This window comes from Lissotriton helveticus, chromosome 1_1, assembly GCF_964261635.1.
Source record: "Lissotriton helveticus chromosome 1_1, aLisHel1.1, whole genome shotgun sequence".
Classification (NCBI taxonomy): Eukaryota; Metazoa; Chordata; class Amphibia; order Caudata; family Salamandridae; genus Lissotriton; species Lissotriton helveticus.
This window is the reverse complement of record NC_136057.1, coordinates 205,202,970-205,219,195: the sequence shown is the minus strand read 5'-3', so window position 1 is coordinate 205,219,195 and position 16,226 is coordinate 205,202,970. Positions and strand designations below refer to the sequence as shown.

At 48.6% G+C, this 16,226-nt stretch overlaps 1 protein-coding gene across 1 annotated transcript in view; it reads right to left on the bottom strand.

Moving 5' to 3' along the window:
• LOC144760234 (uncharacterized) overlaps positions 1-16,226 on the bottom strand; it is a 303,345-nt gene that overhangs the window by 77,078 nt on the left and 210,041 nt on the right. Inside the window, exon 17 of the mRNA XM_078646520.1 lies at positions 4,331-4,543. Within this exon, the coding sequence (XP_078502646.1) occupies positions 4,331-4,543 (213 nt within the window). The remainder of the gene's footprint in view (positions 1-4,330; positions 4,544-16,226) is intronic.

Genomic DNA, 16,226 nt, shown 5'->3' with positions numbered 1-16,226 from the left:
AGGAGATGCTACGCCTGAAACCCCGAAGTTTGTGGTGCTCGCACTCCTATGAACCTGACGAACTTCATTTCCCTTTACGACGTGGCTGCTACCACACGCGTGGGCTTGTTAGTCCTGTTCCCCGTCACCTTTCCTCTGACCACCCCGCTGTCTGTAGATCCAGGACAGTGGGAGTAGAAGGCATTTTGATCAATGCCCGCTCCCTTGTCAAAAACAAGATAATGTTTAGGGAGATGGTCTTAGACAGAAAACCTGCCCTAGTGTTCATCACTGAAACTTGGGCTAAAGACTCATCTGGTCCTGACCTGATCGAAGCGGTCCCGGAAGGGTACTGCCTGGCTAGACTGGACAGACAGGGACGAGTGGGAGGGGGTATAGCGATCCTCTTCAAAGACCACTTGCAATGCCACACAATACCTATACCCGACTTTCCGGATAACTTTCAAGCTTTCTATTTCACCATAAAGGAAGTGCAATGCCCTTTTTTCAACGGAATTCTGCTGTACCGACCTCCTGGCCCGAGGTCCGACTTCACGCACAATCTCCTCCAGTCCTTGGAACCCTATTTTGGTCGAGAATTTTTTTCCATTTTAGGTGATTTTAATTACCATTTAGAACGGCATGATTCTTCTGATACTTCATGTCTTATTGAGGCCTTGGCGTCCTGTGGACTCACGCAGCGAGTTAGCGGGGTTACCCATCGTGCGGGCCACACACTAGATGGTATTTTCTCTAATGACCATCGTTTGACCGTCAAGGATCCGGTATATCTGTCTTGGTCCGATCACCTTGCGCTCCCTTTCCTTTTGGAATACCATAGGATGGATGGAAGTAAAATAGGGAAACACTCAGTGGAAACTGCCAGAAATTTTAGGAATATCAGCAATGACTCCTTTGCGCCATGGGCTGTCAGTCTTTCTATCACTGGCATGGACAGTGTTCAGCCCGCCTTTGGTCATTTTGAACAGGTTATTACTGAGGCCCTGAATGAACTGGCCCCAGTACAGACCCGCCGCCGAGCCAGAAAAAGACCATCTGCCCCATGGTTTTCTGAATCCCTCAGGCTCCTCAGGCAAGAAGTGAGGAGGATGGAGAGGCTCTGGCACTCAGGCTGGGACCTTAAGAACAAGGAAGCGCACAAACTCCTGGTCAGGAAATACAAGGCTGAGATTGTGCGGGCCAAACAAGATTACTTTGTGGCCATGACAACCTCGCTCTCCTCGCCGAAGGAGCTTTTCAGAATTGTTGACTCCTTAGTCAACTTACGAACTCCTGACCCTGTTGTACCCTCGCAAGATCTATGTGATAAAATTGCTTCCTTTTTTCACACCAAAATACAGGATATCTATCTGGCTCTTGAGGAACAAAGAGCATCTATCAGGGGGCCCCCTGCTCGGGTTGAGATGAACATGACCACCACAGACATCTCCCTTCTGAGCACCCTAGACTCCTTTCCCCCGCTGGTCTTACAAGATCTGGAGACCTTGCTTAATAAGACCAAATCTGGCTCCCCCCTAGATACCTGCCCACTGAAAATCATTAAGCAGTGTAGGGAAACCTTCCTACCGCCTCTGCTAGAAATCATGAATCTAGCTATGAGAGACGGTGTCTTCCCCTCGGAGTGGAAGAGTGCAGTAGTGAAACCCCTGCTAAAGAAGGCCTCCCTTGATCCCGAGGTCCTAAAAAACTTCCGTCCGATCTCACTGCTCCCAGCCCCTGCGAAGATGCTTGAGGCACATCTAAACAAGCATCTCGCTGCCTTTGTGGAAGACTCGGGCTGTCTGGACTTTTCCCAGCACGGATTCAGGAGGGAATACAGCACTGAGTCGGCCCTCACTATTGTGCTTGATAGGATCCGCACGAAAGTGGATGGGGGCCAGACCACCCTCCTGGTCCTGTTAGATCTAACTGCGGCCTTTGATACCCTCTCCCCCTCAGTACTTACATCTCGTCTGAGGGAAGTGGGGGTGAAGGACGCAGCTCTAGATCTACTGACCTCCTTCCTTGACGGAAGGGAACAAAGAGTCAAGCTGGGGGAGTTCCTATCTCCATCCCGATCGGTGCTGTGTGGGGTCCCGCAAGGGTCGGCTCTTAGTCCGACCCTATTTAACATCTACGTGACCCCACTAGCCAGACTAATTAGAACTTTCGGGATGGAGGTAGTTTCCTATGCAGATGACACCCAAATCCTCGTCTCTCTTTCCCATTCAGATGTACCAACTGCCTCCAACTTTAGATCTTGCATGGAGGCGGTTGGTCAGTGGATGATCCAGAATTCACTCAAACTGAATGGGGAGAAGACTGAGGTGATGGTGTTTGGAGGGAAAGAGAACATCTGGTCAGCCAGCTGGTGGCCTGACTCGTTAGGAGAATGCCCTTCCCCCACGACATCTGCTAAGAATCTTGGGGTGATGATAGACCCTGCCCTGGATATGGGCAGACAGGTTAGTAGAACCATCTCCACCTGTTGGGGCTTAATTCACACCCTGCGAAGAATTAGGAAATATCTCTCTCAGCAATCCAGAAAGCAAATAGCTGTTGCATTTATCGGCTCACGACTGGACTACTGTAATGCGCTGTACGCGGGGCTAAACAGGAGCCTGCTGCAGCGCTTGCAGTTAGTCCAGAATGCCGCGGCCAGATTTGTTCTGGATGTTCCCAGACGCTCCTCGGCCACGTTGGCCAGGAAAGCGCTGCATTGGCTACCGGTAGAGCACCGAGTACGGTTTAAAGTCCTATGCATGACCTATAGAGCCATTGCAAAGAACAGCGACACGGGAGTTGGTTCCATCATCTCCCACTACACTCCTGGAAGGGACTTGCGCTCTTCCAGGAAACTGCTCCTCACAGTTCCCCGCATACGAAGAGCCAAGTGGGGTGGTAGCGCCTTCTCCACCCTGGCCCCTAAATGGTGCAATGATCTCCCTCTGGATCTCAGGTCCCTACCCTCCCTACAGAAATTCCGAAGTGCCCTTAAAACTCGCCTCTTCCTGCAAGCCTATGTGTAAGGATGCATGTTTCCTTTTTTAGATGTTATTGTTAGGCGCCTTGATACCTTTGGGTTATTGTTTTGCGCATTATACATTTTTTATCAATCAATCAATCAGATACGGAAGGTGGGCATGGGTCTAAGGGGGATCCTGACTTTACGGATATGATGAGTTTACTGATCTGTTGAGATGAGACCGGGTGAAAGGCGGAAAAACTAGGTCTAGGAACAAGGGGCTGAGGATGGGACGGAGCAATTTCCAGAGAATTGGGAGTGGTAAAAGTGGAGTATATGTTGGCGACCTTGGTTGCGAAGAATGTAGCTACAGAATTGCAAAGGTCTTGAGATGCCTCAATTGGAGGGCCTGTTGGGGGATTGGCGAGGGAGTCAACAACTTGGAACAGCTTCCTGGCTGAATTCTGCACCATGTCGATCTGGGATATAAAGTACTCCCTTTTGGTTTTCAGGATAGCTCTTTTATATATTGCTAAAGCATTTTTATAGATTAGTTTGTCTTCGGCGGTTCATGAGATGTGCATGCCAAGGGAAGTGTAGACTTACTATTTACCTTGATATTATGGTGGGAGTTGCTATTGTGGAATCAATAAATGTACAGGTCAATATTTGAAATTAGTTTTTACACTTAGCCTATTCCAAGATCTTGGTAAAGAGAGGGCTGTGCATTTGATTGGTGGGTGTGGCACGTGTAGAGAGTACCCAAGAAATCTTAACTCGGTTAATAGTGTTTTATTCCAACAGAAAACCTTGCAGTCTGAATGAGGGGAAGGCTTCTGGTAGTAATTAAGTTTTAGTATCCAGCCCTGTGCAGAGAAGAACAACTCACAGCAGTGGGTGTTGGGAAGGGGAGACACATACACATGAACACAAACATACAAATGCAGTCTTGTTAGAGATACGCACTGCAATATTCTGCACAATTCAACACACATGCATGCACAGAACATGCAAGCACACACATAGATATACAAATGCAGAAATACACATGCCTACTCAAAATAATTAACACATGTATACGGACACTAATGAAGGTGGGTTCACATACACTCACATGCAACACAACTAGATGCAGACATGAAAAGGCACGAGGAGAACAACCACACACCTCCAGCTTTCCATGCACTCAAGAAAAATGCAGCTAACTAGAAGCAGTGAAAGAAGGAAGAAGTCAAAGCCAGGCAACATGTACTGTGTCTGGAGGAATAAACTGGGCTCAAAGCCTTCTAAGCATGTCACAGTCTTTTTCCACATCTCTCACTATGTTTCCTCAAACCCAACCCAGCTTTGGAATGCTCATATGATGACCATGGCACCTCCGCTCACCTGTTGATCATGGCACTGTACATGCAGTTCTCGCCCTGTGTGGGCCTGGCCGAGTCAGAGAAGTAAACGCCGTTGGCATAGTCAGGCCGGGCTTGGAAGAGCCCAAGACTGGTCCAGTCCTCCTGGGGGACATCGATCCGTTGCAGGGTTTTTTGATTCTTGTCCACAGGTGCCTTCACCAGCCGAACCAGGAGAGTTGCACAGGGCACTATCCTAGAGAGAGAAAGAGAGAGAAGGAGAGTTAGCAAGGCAGGTGGTAAAGCCAATCCCACTCTTACAACAGTAGCCTTTGACTCTAAACCTCCGCATGGCTCCTTCTCCGTATCTTTCCTGGTTCTCATGCCATCTTTGCTTCCATAGACAATCTACATCCTTGCTCCTTCTACTCCTTCACTTGCAGGCTGAGGTCTAACTTTGGAGAATGGAAGTAATGGGACATCTGTCAAAAATCGCCAAATACCCCATCCGCACACCTCTCGGTTTCCTCATCTCATTTGGAAGAGAAGGAAACACTTGGCTTTACGGCAGAGGAGCCTCTCCTAGCTCTGTCGTCCCAAAAACTTTTCAGGCAGGACGACAACTGCACAACTGCACCACTGCACCACACACAGCATACCACAGATTGCGATGGTCTGGCAGGAAAATGAGAACAATTTCCCCTACTCATTGACAGAAGAGTGCATTTTTGTTTTCTAGATACAAAATACCAACTAGCATTGCAATTTGGCCAACAAGGTGGCCTACACTAAGGAGCATATTTATTTATTGGATTGGTGGCGCAGGGCAGCACAGCAAGCACCCTTGTTGCACTGCCCTGCATGACAGAGAAAAGGCAGGAATGCAAGGTATTTATCCAATCCGGTCCTTTCCCCCTGCACTGGTGCCATTTCCGCAGGCTAGCGCCAATGCAGGCACCCTTGCACCGTGGTGCAAGGGTGTCTGTGTTGTCAGCAGGATTGTTTTTGTGGAAGAAGGTGCAGCACACATAGAAAGAAGGAAAAATGAAGATATTTCTCCTTGTTACTCCTCTCCTGGGGGGTCGTATATTTTTATCTCATTCCCAAGTTTACCTGTTCTTGTAAATCTGAATGTTGCTTGGGAACACACAGTGGAAACGCCTCCCTGGTGCGGAGTACTACAACGCAGAGATTTGCACTGCGTTACATCACTCGAGATTTATGAATCCACACAAGGCCAAGCAAGGTGGTCTTGCGAGGCTTCATAAATCTCATTTTACATTAGCGTTGCTCTTGCACCACATTCGTGGGTGCTCTCTACACATGCCACACCGACGTTCGTGGTGCAGGAGTGGGGCAAGCGGGCTCATAAATATGGCTCTGAGGGGCATATTAACAAGAAACAGCGTTAACCATATCGCCACTTTAGCGGCAGAAAACTGCCTCAGGAGCAAGACAATTGGCAATGAACTCATGAAAGTCCCAAACACCTCCATCCCCTCGGCCTTCTTCCCTGAGTACGGGAAACATGCTTTATTGAAGCCCCTCCTTAAGAAACCATCCACCCAGCAGAATCGAGCAACTGCCGGCCCATCTCCATGCTCCCCTTAGAGTGAAGGTTACCGAGAAGGCAATCAACCAGCCACTCACTGAACACCTGGAACACAACAACCTCCTGGACCCCTCTCAATCCAGGTTCCAATCCAACCACAGCAATGAGACAGCCCTGATTGCAGCCATGATGACATCTGGGCCCGCCTGGACCATGGTAAAATGGCAGTCCTCATCCTCAAAAGGGACCTATCAGCCGCCTTCGACACCGTCTCCCATCACATCTTAAACAACAGACTCCCCCACATTGGAATTCAGGGAGACACCCTCAAATGGATCACCTCATACCTCACTGGAAGAACCCAGAGAATCTGTCTCCCACCATTCAACAAGTACACATTATTGTCACCTCAGTAGCCAAGAAGATAATCTGCAGCATCTCGCAAGGATTGTCCTACATCCCCACCATCTTCAACACGTACGTGACCCCCTAGCCAACACAATCAGATCTCAAGAACTCAACATCATCTTTTACACCAACGACACCCAGCTCATCCTCCCGCTGTCAGAAAACCCCTCCACCACCAGAGCCAACTTCCACAGATGTGTGATGAGCGTCGCTGACTGGATGAAGGACAACTGTCTCAAGCTCAACACAGACAAGACGAAAGTACTCATCTTTTGGAACAACACCTCGCCATGGAATGACCCATGGTGGCCTGCTGAGCTAAGCTCACTACTCAGCATGGCAGACCACGCCCGCAACCTCAGCATCATCATGGACAGCAAGCTATTAAAGAAGAAACAGGTAAACACAGTCTCATCTGCCTCCTCCCACACCCTACACATGCTCCACAAGATCTTCAGGTGGCTCCCAGTCAACAGCAGAAGGACCTTAACGCAGACCCTTGTCACCAGCAGGTTAGACTACGGGAACACACTCTACAAAGGATTCACCACACGCCTCCTGGAGAGACTAGACACTACAAAACTCAGCAGCAAGACTCCTCCTCTACCTTCCCAGAGGGACCCAGATTAAACTCCACCTCAAGAATCTACACTGGCTCCCAATCCACAAGAGATGCTATTTCAATATATTAACTCATGCATACAAAGCCCTCACAATGAAGGACCATTTAACATCAACAAACGCATGACCTTCCATCAACCAACAAGACAACTACTATACGCCTCACTCTTTACGCACATACCCCCGGATCCACTGAGGCACCAGCAGAGGACGCTCCTTCTCACACCTGGAGGATAAAGCTGGGAATGGCCTTCCCCTGCACCACAGGACTACCTCTTCGCTCCACGAATTTAGGAAAGGACTAAGGTCCTGGCTGTTCAAATGAACAGATCACCACAAAGCAGTTAGCAACCCAAGCGCCTTCGACCCCTCATGGGTGATTTAAAGTAAAGTAAAGTCCACATTTGTAAAGCGCACAATCACCCGTAAGGGTCTCTAGGCACTGGGGGCCGTCGGGAAGATTAAGCGAGCTATTGCCCAGAGTCACATGGTGCTGGGCTAACCTGCCGCCGGAGCCGGGGATCGAACCGTGGTCCCCAGATTCCAGCGTCAGTCGCCCTGGCCGCGGCGCCACACCTCTCCCTCTTGAAGTGTTTTATAAATCTTTGGTTGATTGATTGATTGATATATTATTCCACATTGCGTACTTTTTACGAAAAACCTTTGTTTAAAAAAAAATCTTTTAATTAAGCATACAGCAAGCAATAAGTAAACAAGTACAACAAAAGTAGTCGCACATGCAGATATTGAATGGTCAAACTTCAGTCCTTCCATTAATGATCTCACTCCCTGCCCCCCTCCCCGCCCTTGGTGTGTCAGATGTGTCATCCCCGTGAATGGTGGTTTTCATGGTCATTGCAATGGGGGCGACAAAGTGGCCCCCAAACATTCAATTTGCCCCCGACCTTCTCCCACTTTCTGCGGCAACCCAGTCTTTCATAACACACTTTCTCGGCTACCATGCACCAATCCATGTCCCTTTTCCAGTCTTTAAGAAGTGGTGTGTACGTTGCCCCCCATTGGCGAGCTCTATTACGTTTGGCATTCGTCATGCTCAAAGACATCCAAAGTTGTTCCATGCAACTCAAGTCAGTGGCATCCCACACTTTAAGGAGGCACCATTTAGCGTAGATCAGCATTTTGATACTACATACATTATTCATGCACGCCACCACTGATTACCAGAAGGTTTGACTCGCTGGTCAATCCCAAATGATGTGGAAGAAGGTCCCTTTCTGACCACACTGCCTATGACAAGTCGCATCAGACACCTTGCCCTTTTTGACCCTCGGGTTGCAAGAGATGTACAATCAATTGAGTATTTTAAGCTGTACCATCCTAAACCCCGCCCTGATGGCCACCAATCTGGGGAGGCCATGGCCTCCGGCCAGTCCTCATTAGTTAGTACACCCAGGTCAGTATCCCAGTGATCTCGCAGGCAAAAGGAGTGTATCTGATGAGTTGATAATCAACTTCTGGTGGGTGAGAGAGATCACTTTGCGGCTCATGTGGTCGTCTAACAATCTATCGCCAGTTCGTAATCCTTCTGTAATTCAGAGAATGGCACCACCCTTCCCCGGGCCCAGAGGTACCCAACCTTGGAGAGACCTATGAGATCAAATGTGTCAAAGCTGGGTCGCGTCTCCGGAGTGCCAAACCTCTCAGAATCCCACAATGGTGTGGCCTAGGTAATTCTATTCCCCAGCCCAGTACTTTAAGTGTTGTGTGCCAGATTCGGACTGTGAGTGCTGTGGGTCCCATAAGGGTCAGGTGTCTCTGGCTGGTGTAGAGGATCTGCAAATATGCCCCCTGGGCGCTAAATATGGTGGTCCATACAGTATGCCGACTCATCTGTAAGGTGGTGCACCTATTGATTAATGACCGCCAGCGTTGCTGCCCAGTAGTATTTATGAACATCTGGCAGAGCTATCCCCTATCGTACCAACCCATGTTGATTTAGCTAGAGCTATTCGTGGGGGCCCTCCATCCCATAGCAGTGTTCGAACTTCACCTTCTATAGAATTAAAATAAGCTGTCGGAACCTGGAATGGCGTGTTCTGCAGCACGTTATGGAAATGTGGCAATGCCATCATTTTAAACAACGCCTCTCTCTTGAGCTGTGATAGTGGTAGAGGCCTCCAGAGTTGGATGCCACTTTTAAGTCAAGGCAAAGGGGCCCGGAGGTTTTTGCCGCTGAATAGGTCAGGGTCGGTGGTGACATAAATGCCAAGGTAGCAGAAGCTGTCTGATGCTATTCGTGCTCACAGTCCGCTGAGTAGCCTGGCGTATGGCCGTGCTGAACTTACTTGGTGGATTTATTTTGGGCTATTTGATGATGTATCCTGAATATTTACCAATATTAGTGAAAATGTGCTGTATTCTGTGAAGGGAGAATTGATGATCTGCAATATACAGTAGGATATCGTTGGCATAGAGAGATATCCTATCTTTCCACTCCTCTAGCCAGCGCAATCCGCGGATCAGTGGATCTGTCTGAACCCAGGACGCCAGTGGTTCATGAATCAGGGCAAAAAGGAGTGTTGAGAGCGGGCAACCTTACCTGGCGCCACAATTGTGGAATTCTCTGCCTCTTAGTCTTCGGGGAGCCACTAGTTTACTAGCTTTTAGAAAGGACCTCAAAACCTGGTTGTTTATCCAGTAGGTCTTTTTTAGTTTGTTGTTTTCTCTCTGTTTATGACATATTGTCTCTTAATGTGTTATGTTAGTTTACTGCAGCCTACATCAAATAAAAGCGACGGGACACTCTTTTTGAGTAGCCGTGCGCTCTATAAAAACCATTATAACATAACATAACATAACATAACATCTGAGGAAGAACACAGAGGATGTCTTCTTCTTAACTACGAATTGGGCTAGGGGTCCAGAGTAAAGAAGTCGCAGCCCGGACAGAAATTTAGGAGCCGAAGCCCATGCATTCCAATGAGGCACAAAGTTATGGGCATTTGACCATATCCAAGGCCATGTGAACATCCAGTGAGAGGACTACTGCATCTTTTCAGATTCTACCAACTCTCCAAGGAAGCCACTAAGCCAGTCATTAAGCTGGACTGATCATGATCTACCAGTTTAGAGATAATTTGAATAAGCTGGGATGACAGAAGCTTGGCAAGGATTTCGACTTCTGCATTGACCAGCGGTATAGGTCGGTAGGAGGCACATCTCTGAAATGGCCTCTCCTCTTTACGTGGGACCACTATTGAAGCCAATCACTGATTTATGGTAAGTGTACCCTGTTGTCGGCTATCCATGTACATCCTTAACAGATACATCTCGATGGTGGATGCTGTGAGCTTATAGAGCTCTATCGGTAGGCTGTTGGGCCCCTTTGCCTTGCCCAATCGTATGCTCTGTATCGCCTGGGCAACCTCATTCTCTGTAGTATTGCCCTCCATAAGTGTGGTGTCCTCATTGGAGAGGGTCTGGAGCCGCAAATCAGCTAATAGGTCACAGGATTTCTCTGCGGTAGCTCTACCTGCGGGGAAATAGAGATGGGAATAGTAGGCAGCGAAGGCGTTGGCAATATCTTGAGTTCTCCATCACCAGAGCAGATGTCTGATATGCATCGATTCACCCTTTTGCACCTGTCTGGCCATGCTAATAGTTTATCTGCTTTGTCCCCCACTTCCTAGACACGATGTTGCATCGCACAGTGCCTGCCTTTAACCTCCTCTGGCACTATGGGGAAAAATTACAAGCCCCTAACACCACATCACTTTTCCTGCTGCTCCAGTGGCGTTGCACCAGTCCCCATATTTACAAGGTGGCTCTAAGCCACTTAACGTGGTTTAATGCCACCTTGTAGATATACCCTTTTCCCGCCGCAGCCTGCGGCGGCAATAGGTGTTGCTGTAGGCGTTCCCTCAGCAACACCCATTGCTTTTTGACGCTGCCCCAGATTTACATGGCTGAGGCAGCACCAAAAACTAAAGCCAGGTAATACCTGGTCTTAGGATGAAGATACGAGGAGAAATTATTAATTCCTCCTAGTTTTTTGCTCTTTCTATGTGTACTGCATTCTGTAACACACATAGAAAGAACAAATCACCATTTTTGATTGTTTATTTGAAGGAAGGTGTCCCTTCCTGCACATAAATAATCACCCCTGTAGCACAGGCACCCTTGCTACACAGTGGCAGGGTGCCTCACTGGCGATAGGCAGCTTTTTTAGCGCCAGCCCTAGGTGAAACGCGGCGGTGTGCCGTGTTTTTGTAAATATAGCGCATCCCTGCATTTTGAAAATGTCGGAGCGTTTTCTTGTAAGTATCTCCCCATATCTCTAAATTCCTGCTGTTTAAGGCCCAAATTGTGTTTTGTGTCTCCGGTCTCACCTACCACCAGTTTAGCCTAGAAGGCCAGAATATCACTCTCAAACGTCTCTATCGGTGCCCTTTTATCTCTGTTTTGCCCAACTATCAGGGAGGCGCCTCGCCTGTTCCTTAACGATGGTCGTGCAGTCCTCCCATAGAGTGTGAGAAGAGTTTACTTAGGACCAGTTTTCCACGAATTAGCATTCCATGACATTCATCAGCTCCCCTCTAACACTCGGGATCTTAAGATACCAAGGATTGAGTTTGATGGCCTTCTGATCTTGTGACTTGCATAGACTGTAGATTGCCCATAACAGGGAGTGATCACAGATGCCCCGTGCTATATGGCGGACATCAAGGAAATAGGGAACACAGTAGTCCAATGTGAGGATATAGTCGATGAGAGAAAGGCTACCATGGCTCCCGCGTAAAACGTTAAGTGTTGTGTAGTAGCACTGAGGGTCCTTTCACGCTATACTTAGCGTGAAAGGGGTGGGCAATGAGTGTTACAGTAGGCTTTCGCCTGCAACACCCACTGATTTTGACACTGCCTCCTTTTTACAAAGGTGGTTAAATAGGAGGCAGTGCCAGAATGAAGAACAAAAAAAACACCTGGGCCCTCATTTATGAGGTTTTGCCGTAGAGAAGCGCAGCAGGCCTTCCTGCTGCGCTTCCCTACGGCAAAAGAAAAGGGCAGGAATGCGCCGTATATATAAGATACTGTGCATTCCTGTCCTTTTCCCCAGCGCCGGCGCACAATGGCTGCCTGCGCCAATGGCGGCACCTTTGCACAATGGTGCCTGCGTTGCGGGGATGATTATTTTTGTACAGGAAATGTAAATGTAAATGTGGGGGTACTTGTAAAGCGCACTGCGACTCCATGGAGTATCCTGGCACTGAAGACTGCTGGGGAACCCGTCCTGATTTTCCCTGTGAGATGGTCCCTTTCTGGGTATCTCCAAGGTGAAACCAGGCATCCCCGGCGTCTGTGGGGGGGCGTTGTAGAGATGAGGCAAGCTTAATGCCCAGAGTTGCCGAGTGTGTTCCCTGGTTAGAGTAGGCACCGAGGCGAGAATTATCGAGTCCGTTTTGACCCTGGTCCACCACCCTGCCGCGTCAAGAATTGAACCCTGGTCCCGGGCTGTTCTCTGCTTACGGGTCTGCCGCCTCTAACCAGTTAGCCACACCACTCCACGGAAGGAAAACCTTTCTGTACAAAAATAATGGCACAAGAGGCTTTTCCACTTTCTATGTGTGCTGCAGACATAGAAAAAGGAAAAACGAGGAGAAATAAAGATATTTCTCCCCGTTGCGCCTACCTTACGCCTCCCCTGGGGGGGTGTAAGCTTTTGGCACTGCCTCAGATTTCCGATTTCTCGTAAATCTGGGGCAGTGTCAAAAGACCATGGATTGCACGCCCCTTTAACACAGAACACTGCGTTAAAGGGACTGATATTTATCAGGCAGCATTAAGCCAAAAAAAGTGGCTGAGTGCTGCCTGATAAATATCACGCAGGCTTCTGCGCCGCGGAACGCCACAAAAAGTGACGTTCTGGTGGAGCAAGGGGCCTCATAAATGAGGCCCCTGGTCTTAACATAGCGAAACAAGGAGAAATGCTTTATTTCTCCTTGTTTTTGCTGTTTCTTTGTGTGATGCATTGTGCAGCGCACATAGAAACAGCAAAACGCTGTGCATGATTGTTTATGTGTAGGAAGGTGTCCCTTCATGAACATAAACAATCATTTTTATAATGATGAGTAGCAACTTCTATGTGTGTTGCACAAAGCAGCACACGTAGGAGTTACAAATCACCATTTAACAATGTTTATGCGCATGAACGGACACCTTCCTGCACTTAAACATTCATTCCCCCAAATGCAGACACCCTTGCACAATGGTGCCTGAGTTGGCGCCAGGCTGCTAAAATTAGCACCAGCGCAGAGGAAAGCGCAGGGCTGCACCATATTGTGGTAAATACGGTGCAGCCTGTGTTTCAGAAGCGGGGGAGCACAGCATTAAGCCAAGAAGGCAATGTTGAAAAGTGGCATCTGTATGATTGGCATGGGTGATCACGAAGGTGGCCGTTTTGGAGATTCTTCTCCTTCCTGACGTTGCCCCTTGTTTGCTGCCTGGAGGACATCTCGGGTTGCTGTCCCTGCTGTCCCTGTCCTGCCTTGGGGCTGGGCCCCCCTCCATCCACCATCCCATGAGCCACTGGCAAGCCTCCTCGGGGGTTAAGAAGAACCCTGCTTCCCCCTCAGATTCCACTCGCAGCTTTGCCGGAAAGAGCATTGAGTATTTCACTTTTCTGTCTCTCAGGGCCCTAGAACGCCACACTGTTAGTTCTGGACTTTTAGCGTGAAGTCGGGGAAGAAAGTTATGTTTGCCTTTTCATAAGGGGCGCTGCAGGCCATCTGAGGCACCACATCACTATCCTGAAAGTTGAAAATGCGGGCTATAATGGGGCGTGGGGTTGGGGTTCCCGGTTAGGTAATCTGCTTGGGACTCTGTGAGCCCGCTCCATGTAAAAATATTTAAAGAGTCCATGGGGTTGCAATTTCTTAAGAATGAGGGGGCATATTACCAAGGAATAGCGATATTTATCGCTAAATGCGCTTAGCGCATTTTTTTTATCGCTGGATATGTTAGCCGAGAAAACATGCTATTAGCAACATTTTTCTCCATTTTGCTAAAATATCCAGCGATAGCGGCGAAATGCGTGAATATCGCTGAGAATACAGCGATATTCGCGCATTAGCGACGAAATGCTCTTAACCATGTTATCCACCTCCCATTGGATAACATGGCTAAGAACTGGTCTGGGCAGGCGTCAGTTTTTGGAGATATTAGCACGAATATTTCCATTGCTACGCCTGCCTTGCTGATAGGCGATAGCGACGTTAGCGACTGCTTTCAGTCGCTAACTGGTTGGGTACGCCCACTTTGCATGTCATTAGCGATAAATATCGCTGACATGCAAAGCGGGCCGCAAACCGCTCGCTATCGCCTAAAAGCTGTCGCTAACATCAGTTAGCGACAGCTTGCTAATAGGGCGATAGAATTATCGCAGCTTAGCGGCCAAAAACGGCCGCTTAACCGGCGATAATTGCCTATCGCCACCCTTGGTAATAAGCCTTGAGGTCCTCTAGAAATTGGTCCACTGCAGGCCCCCTCACTCTGGGACCCCGCTCCCCGGCCTGAACCTTTAGTGCTTCTTTTTCTTGTCGAAGAGTGGCCATTGAGTTCTCCACCTCTTTAACTCTTGTGCTCATGTTGTGGAGGTCCCCTCTCACTAATGAGACCTCCGTCGTGACTGACTCTATTTGTGCTTCCAGCAGAGATCGTACTCCATGGATTGCTGCCATGATGTCGTGCAGTGTCTAGGATTCCCCTTCAGGGACAGGCTGGGTAGCAGGTGGTGGCTGTTCATGGGACCCTTCCGAGGTATCAGGACCCTTAGGAACACATATTTATCTAACTTATGTGAGTTCCGCACTCCTTTGCCGCCTGTCATGATGAGAGAGTGACCTTGGGAGACGGTGGGCACCGGGGCCAGGGGTATACTCGCCGGGGCCTACCTGATGACACTCACGGGCATTCCACAATCTCATCTTGTGTGCACTGCTTTCCCAAACCCCCACCGCAGACGTCTCAAGAAGACCCCCCGCAGTCAGCCCACGGTGCAATCAGATGCCAATTCCTGCAGGGCCTGACAGCAAGGAAACTGGCAGGGTACAAGTCTTTAAAATGTTTAAGTCAAATACGCAACTTTGAAATGAACTGATCACCCTTCAGTTCGGCATTTCTCCACCCTGTAACGAAAGCTTGAGCTCGGCTTTTACGATTGTGCCTATCCCAGTTTTTACAACACGTATCTGCTTACTGATGAGATGACTTATTTGCTCTTAGAAAAATTTGGGGGATGCACATCATTGGAGAAAAGAGTTGAATGGAGGATAGAAGAACGGAAACCAGTCTGTGATCTATCGTGCGTTTTGAGATTTAGCTCTGAGTAAGCCCATTCGGGTGAAACGTGTTGGCTGTGGCTGTATATATCCCTCATCTTTTTGCAAAATAAAGAAGTTTCAACACTGAAGACTGTGAAGATCTATCAGAAGACTCCTCAAGACCTGGCTCTTCGAGCAGTAGCGGCACCCCCCTCCCCTCAGCGCCTTGAGACCCTCACGGTTAAGTAGCGCGCTTTACAAGTACTCTGATTGATTGATTGATTGATTCTTGGCGTATTAGATTCCATTTGCTCAGTGCCTCTCTGTACTTTGTTTTATTAATTCTTATATATTAGGTCTTGTGGCAGCGGACCTCAGAGGTGGGCACGCACTCTGTTAAAGATTTGTTCAAGTTATATCCAGTGATTAAAGGGTTAGTGCAGCTTTAATTATCCCTTACTGCCCTTCTTTCCTGTTCAGGGCTACAAGTCTATAGAGGCCCAGGTCTAGTATGGAACTTAAGGGTTCAAGTCCCGCACAAAGGGGTCAGTGCAGCCAATAGACCTAGGCAGCTCCCGTTTAATGGACAGTGGCTAAGGTAATTAGAGTACTCCGATGTTTTAGGAGGGCACCTCTCTCTCCCATGCTCCCAGGTGCTCCTCCATGCAATTTGCTCGCTCCACACTCACAGCTCAGGTTGGTGCCACCTAACCCTGCAACTCACCAATAAGTTCAGTGATCCACTGGTTCGCTGCCACCGACTGTCCTGGGGCCACCACTGCTGCAGCGGATCAGTTACCGACTGCTGATGGTGGGTTACCCTCTTCCAGCCAGCCAAACTCTGGCAACCTGGGTCGCAAACCGAATCATACCCTCGGGGCGGGTCACGTGTTTTGTGCGCCTGTCGACGTCATCACCAGAGGACTCGCATTTATGACAGGATCAAACCTTTTCTGTAATATTAAAGCTCAAGCCTACAAATGTGAAAGCCAACAGTAGTGTTTTGAATGCAAGCAGATGGAATTCAACTCAAAATTACATTTTCTAGCTGAATTTGTACTCAAACAGACTGTTTGGGAAAT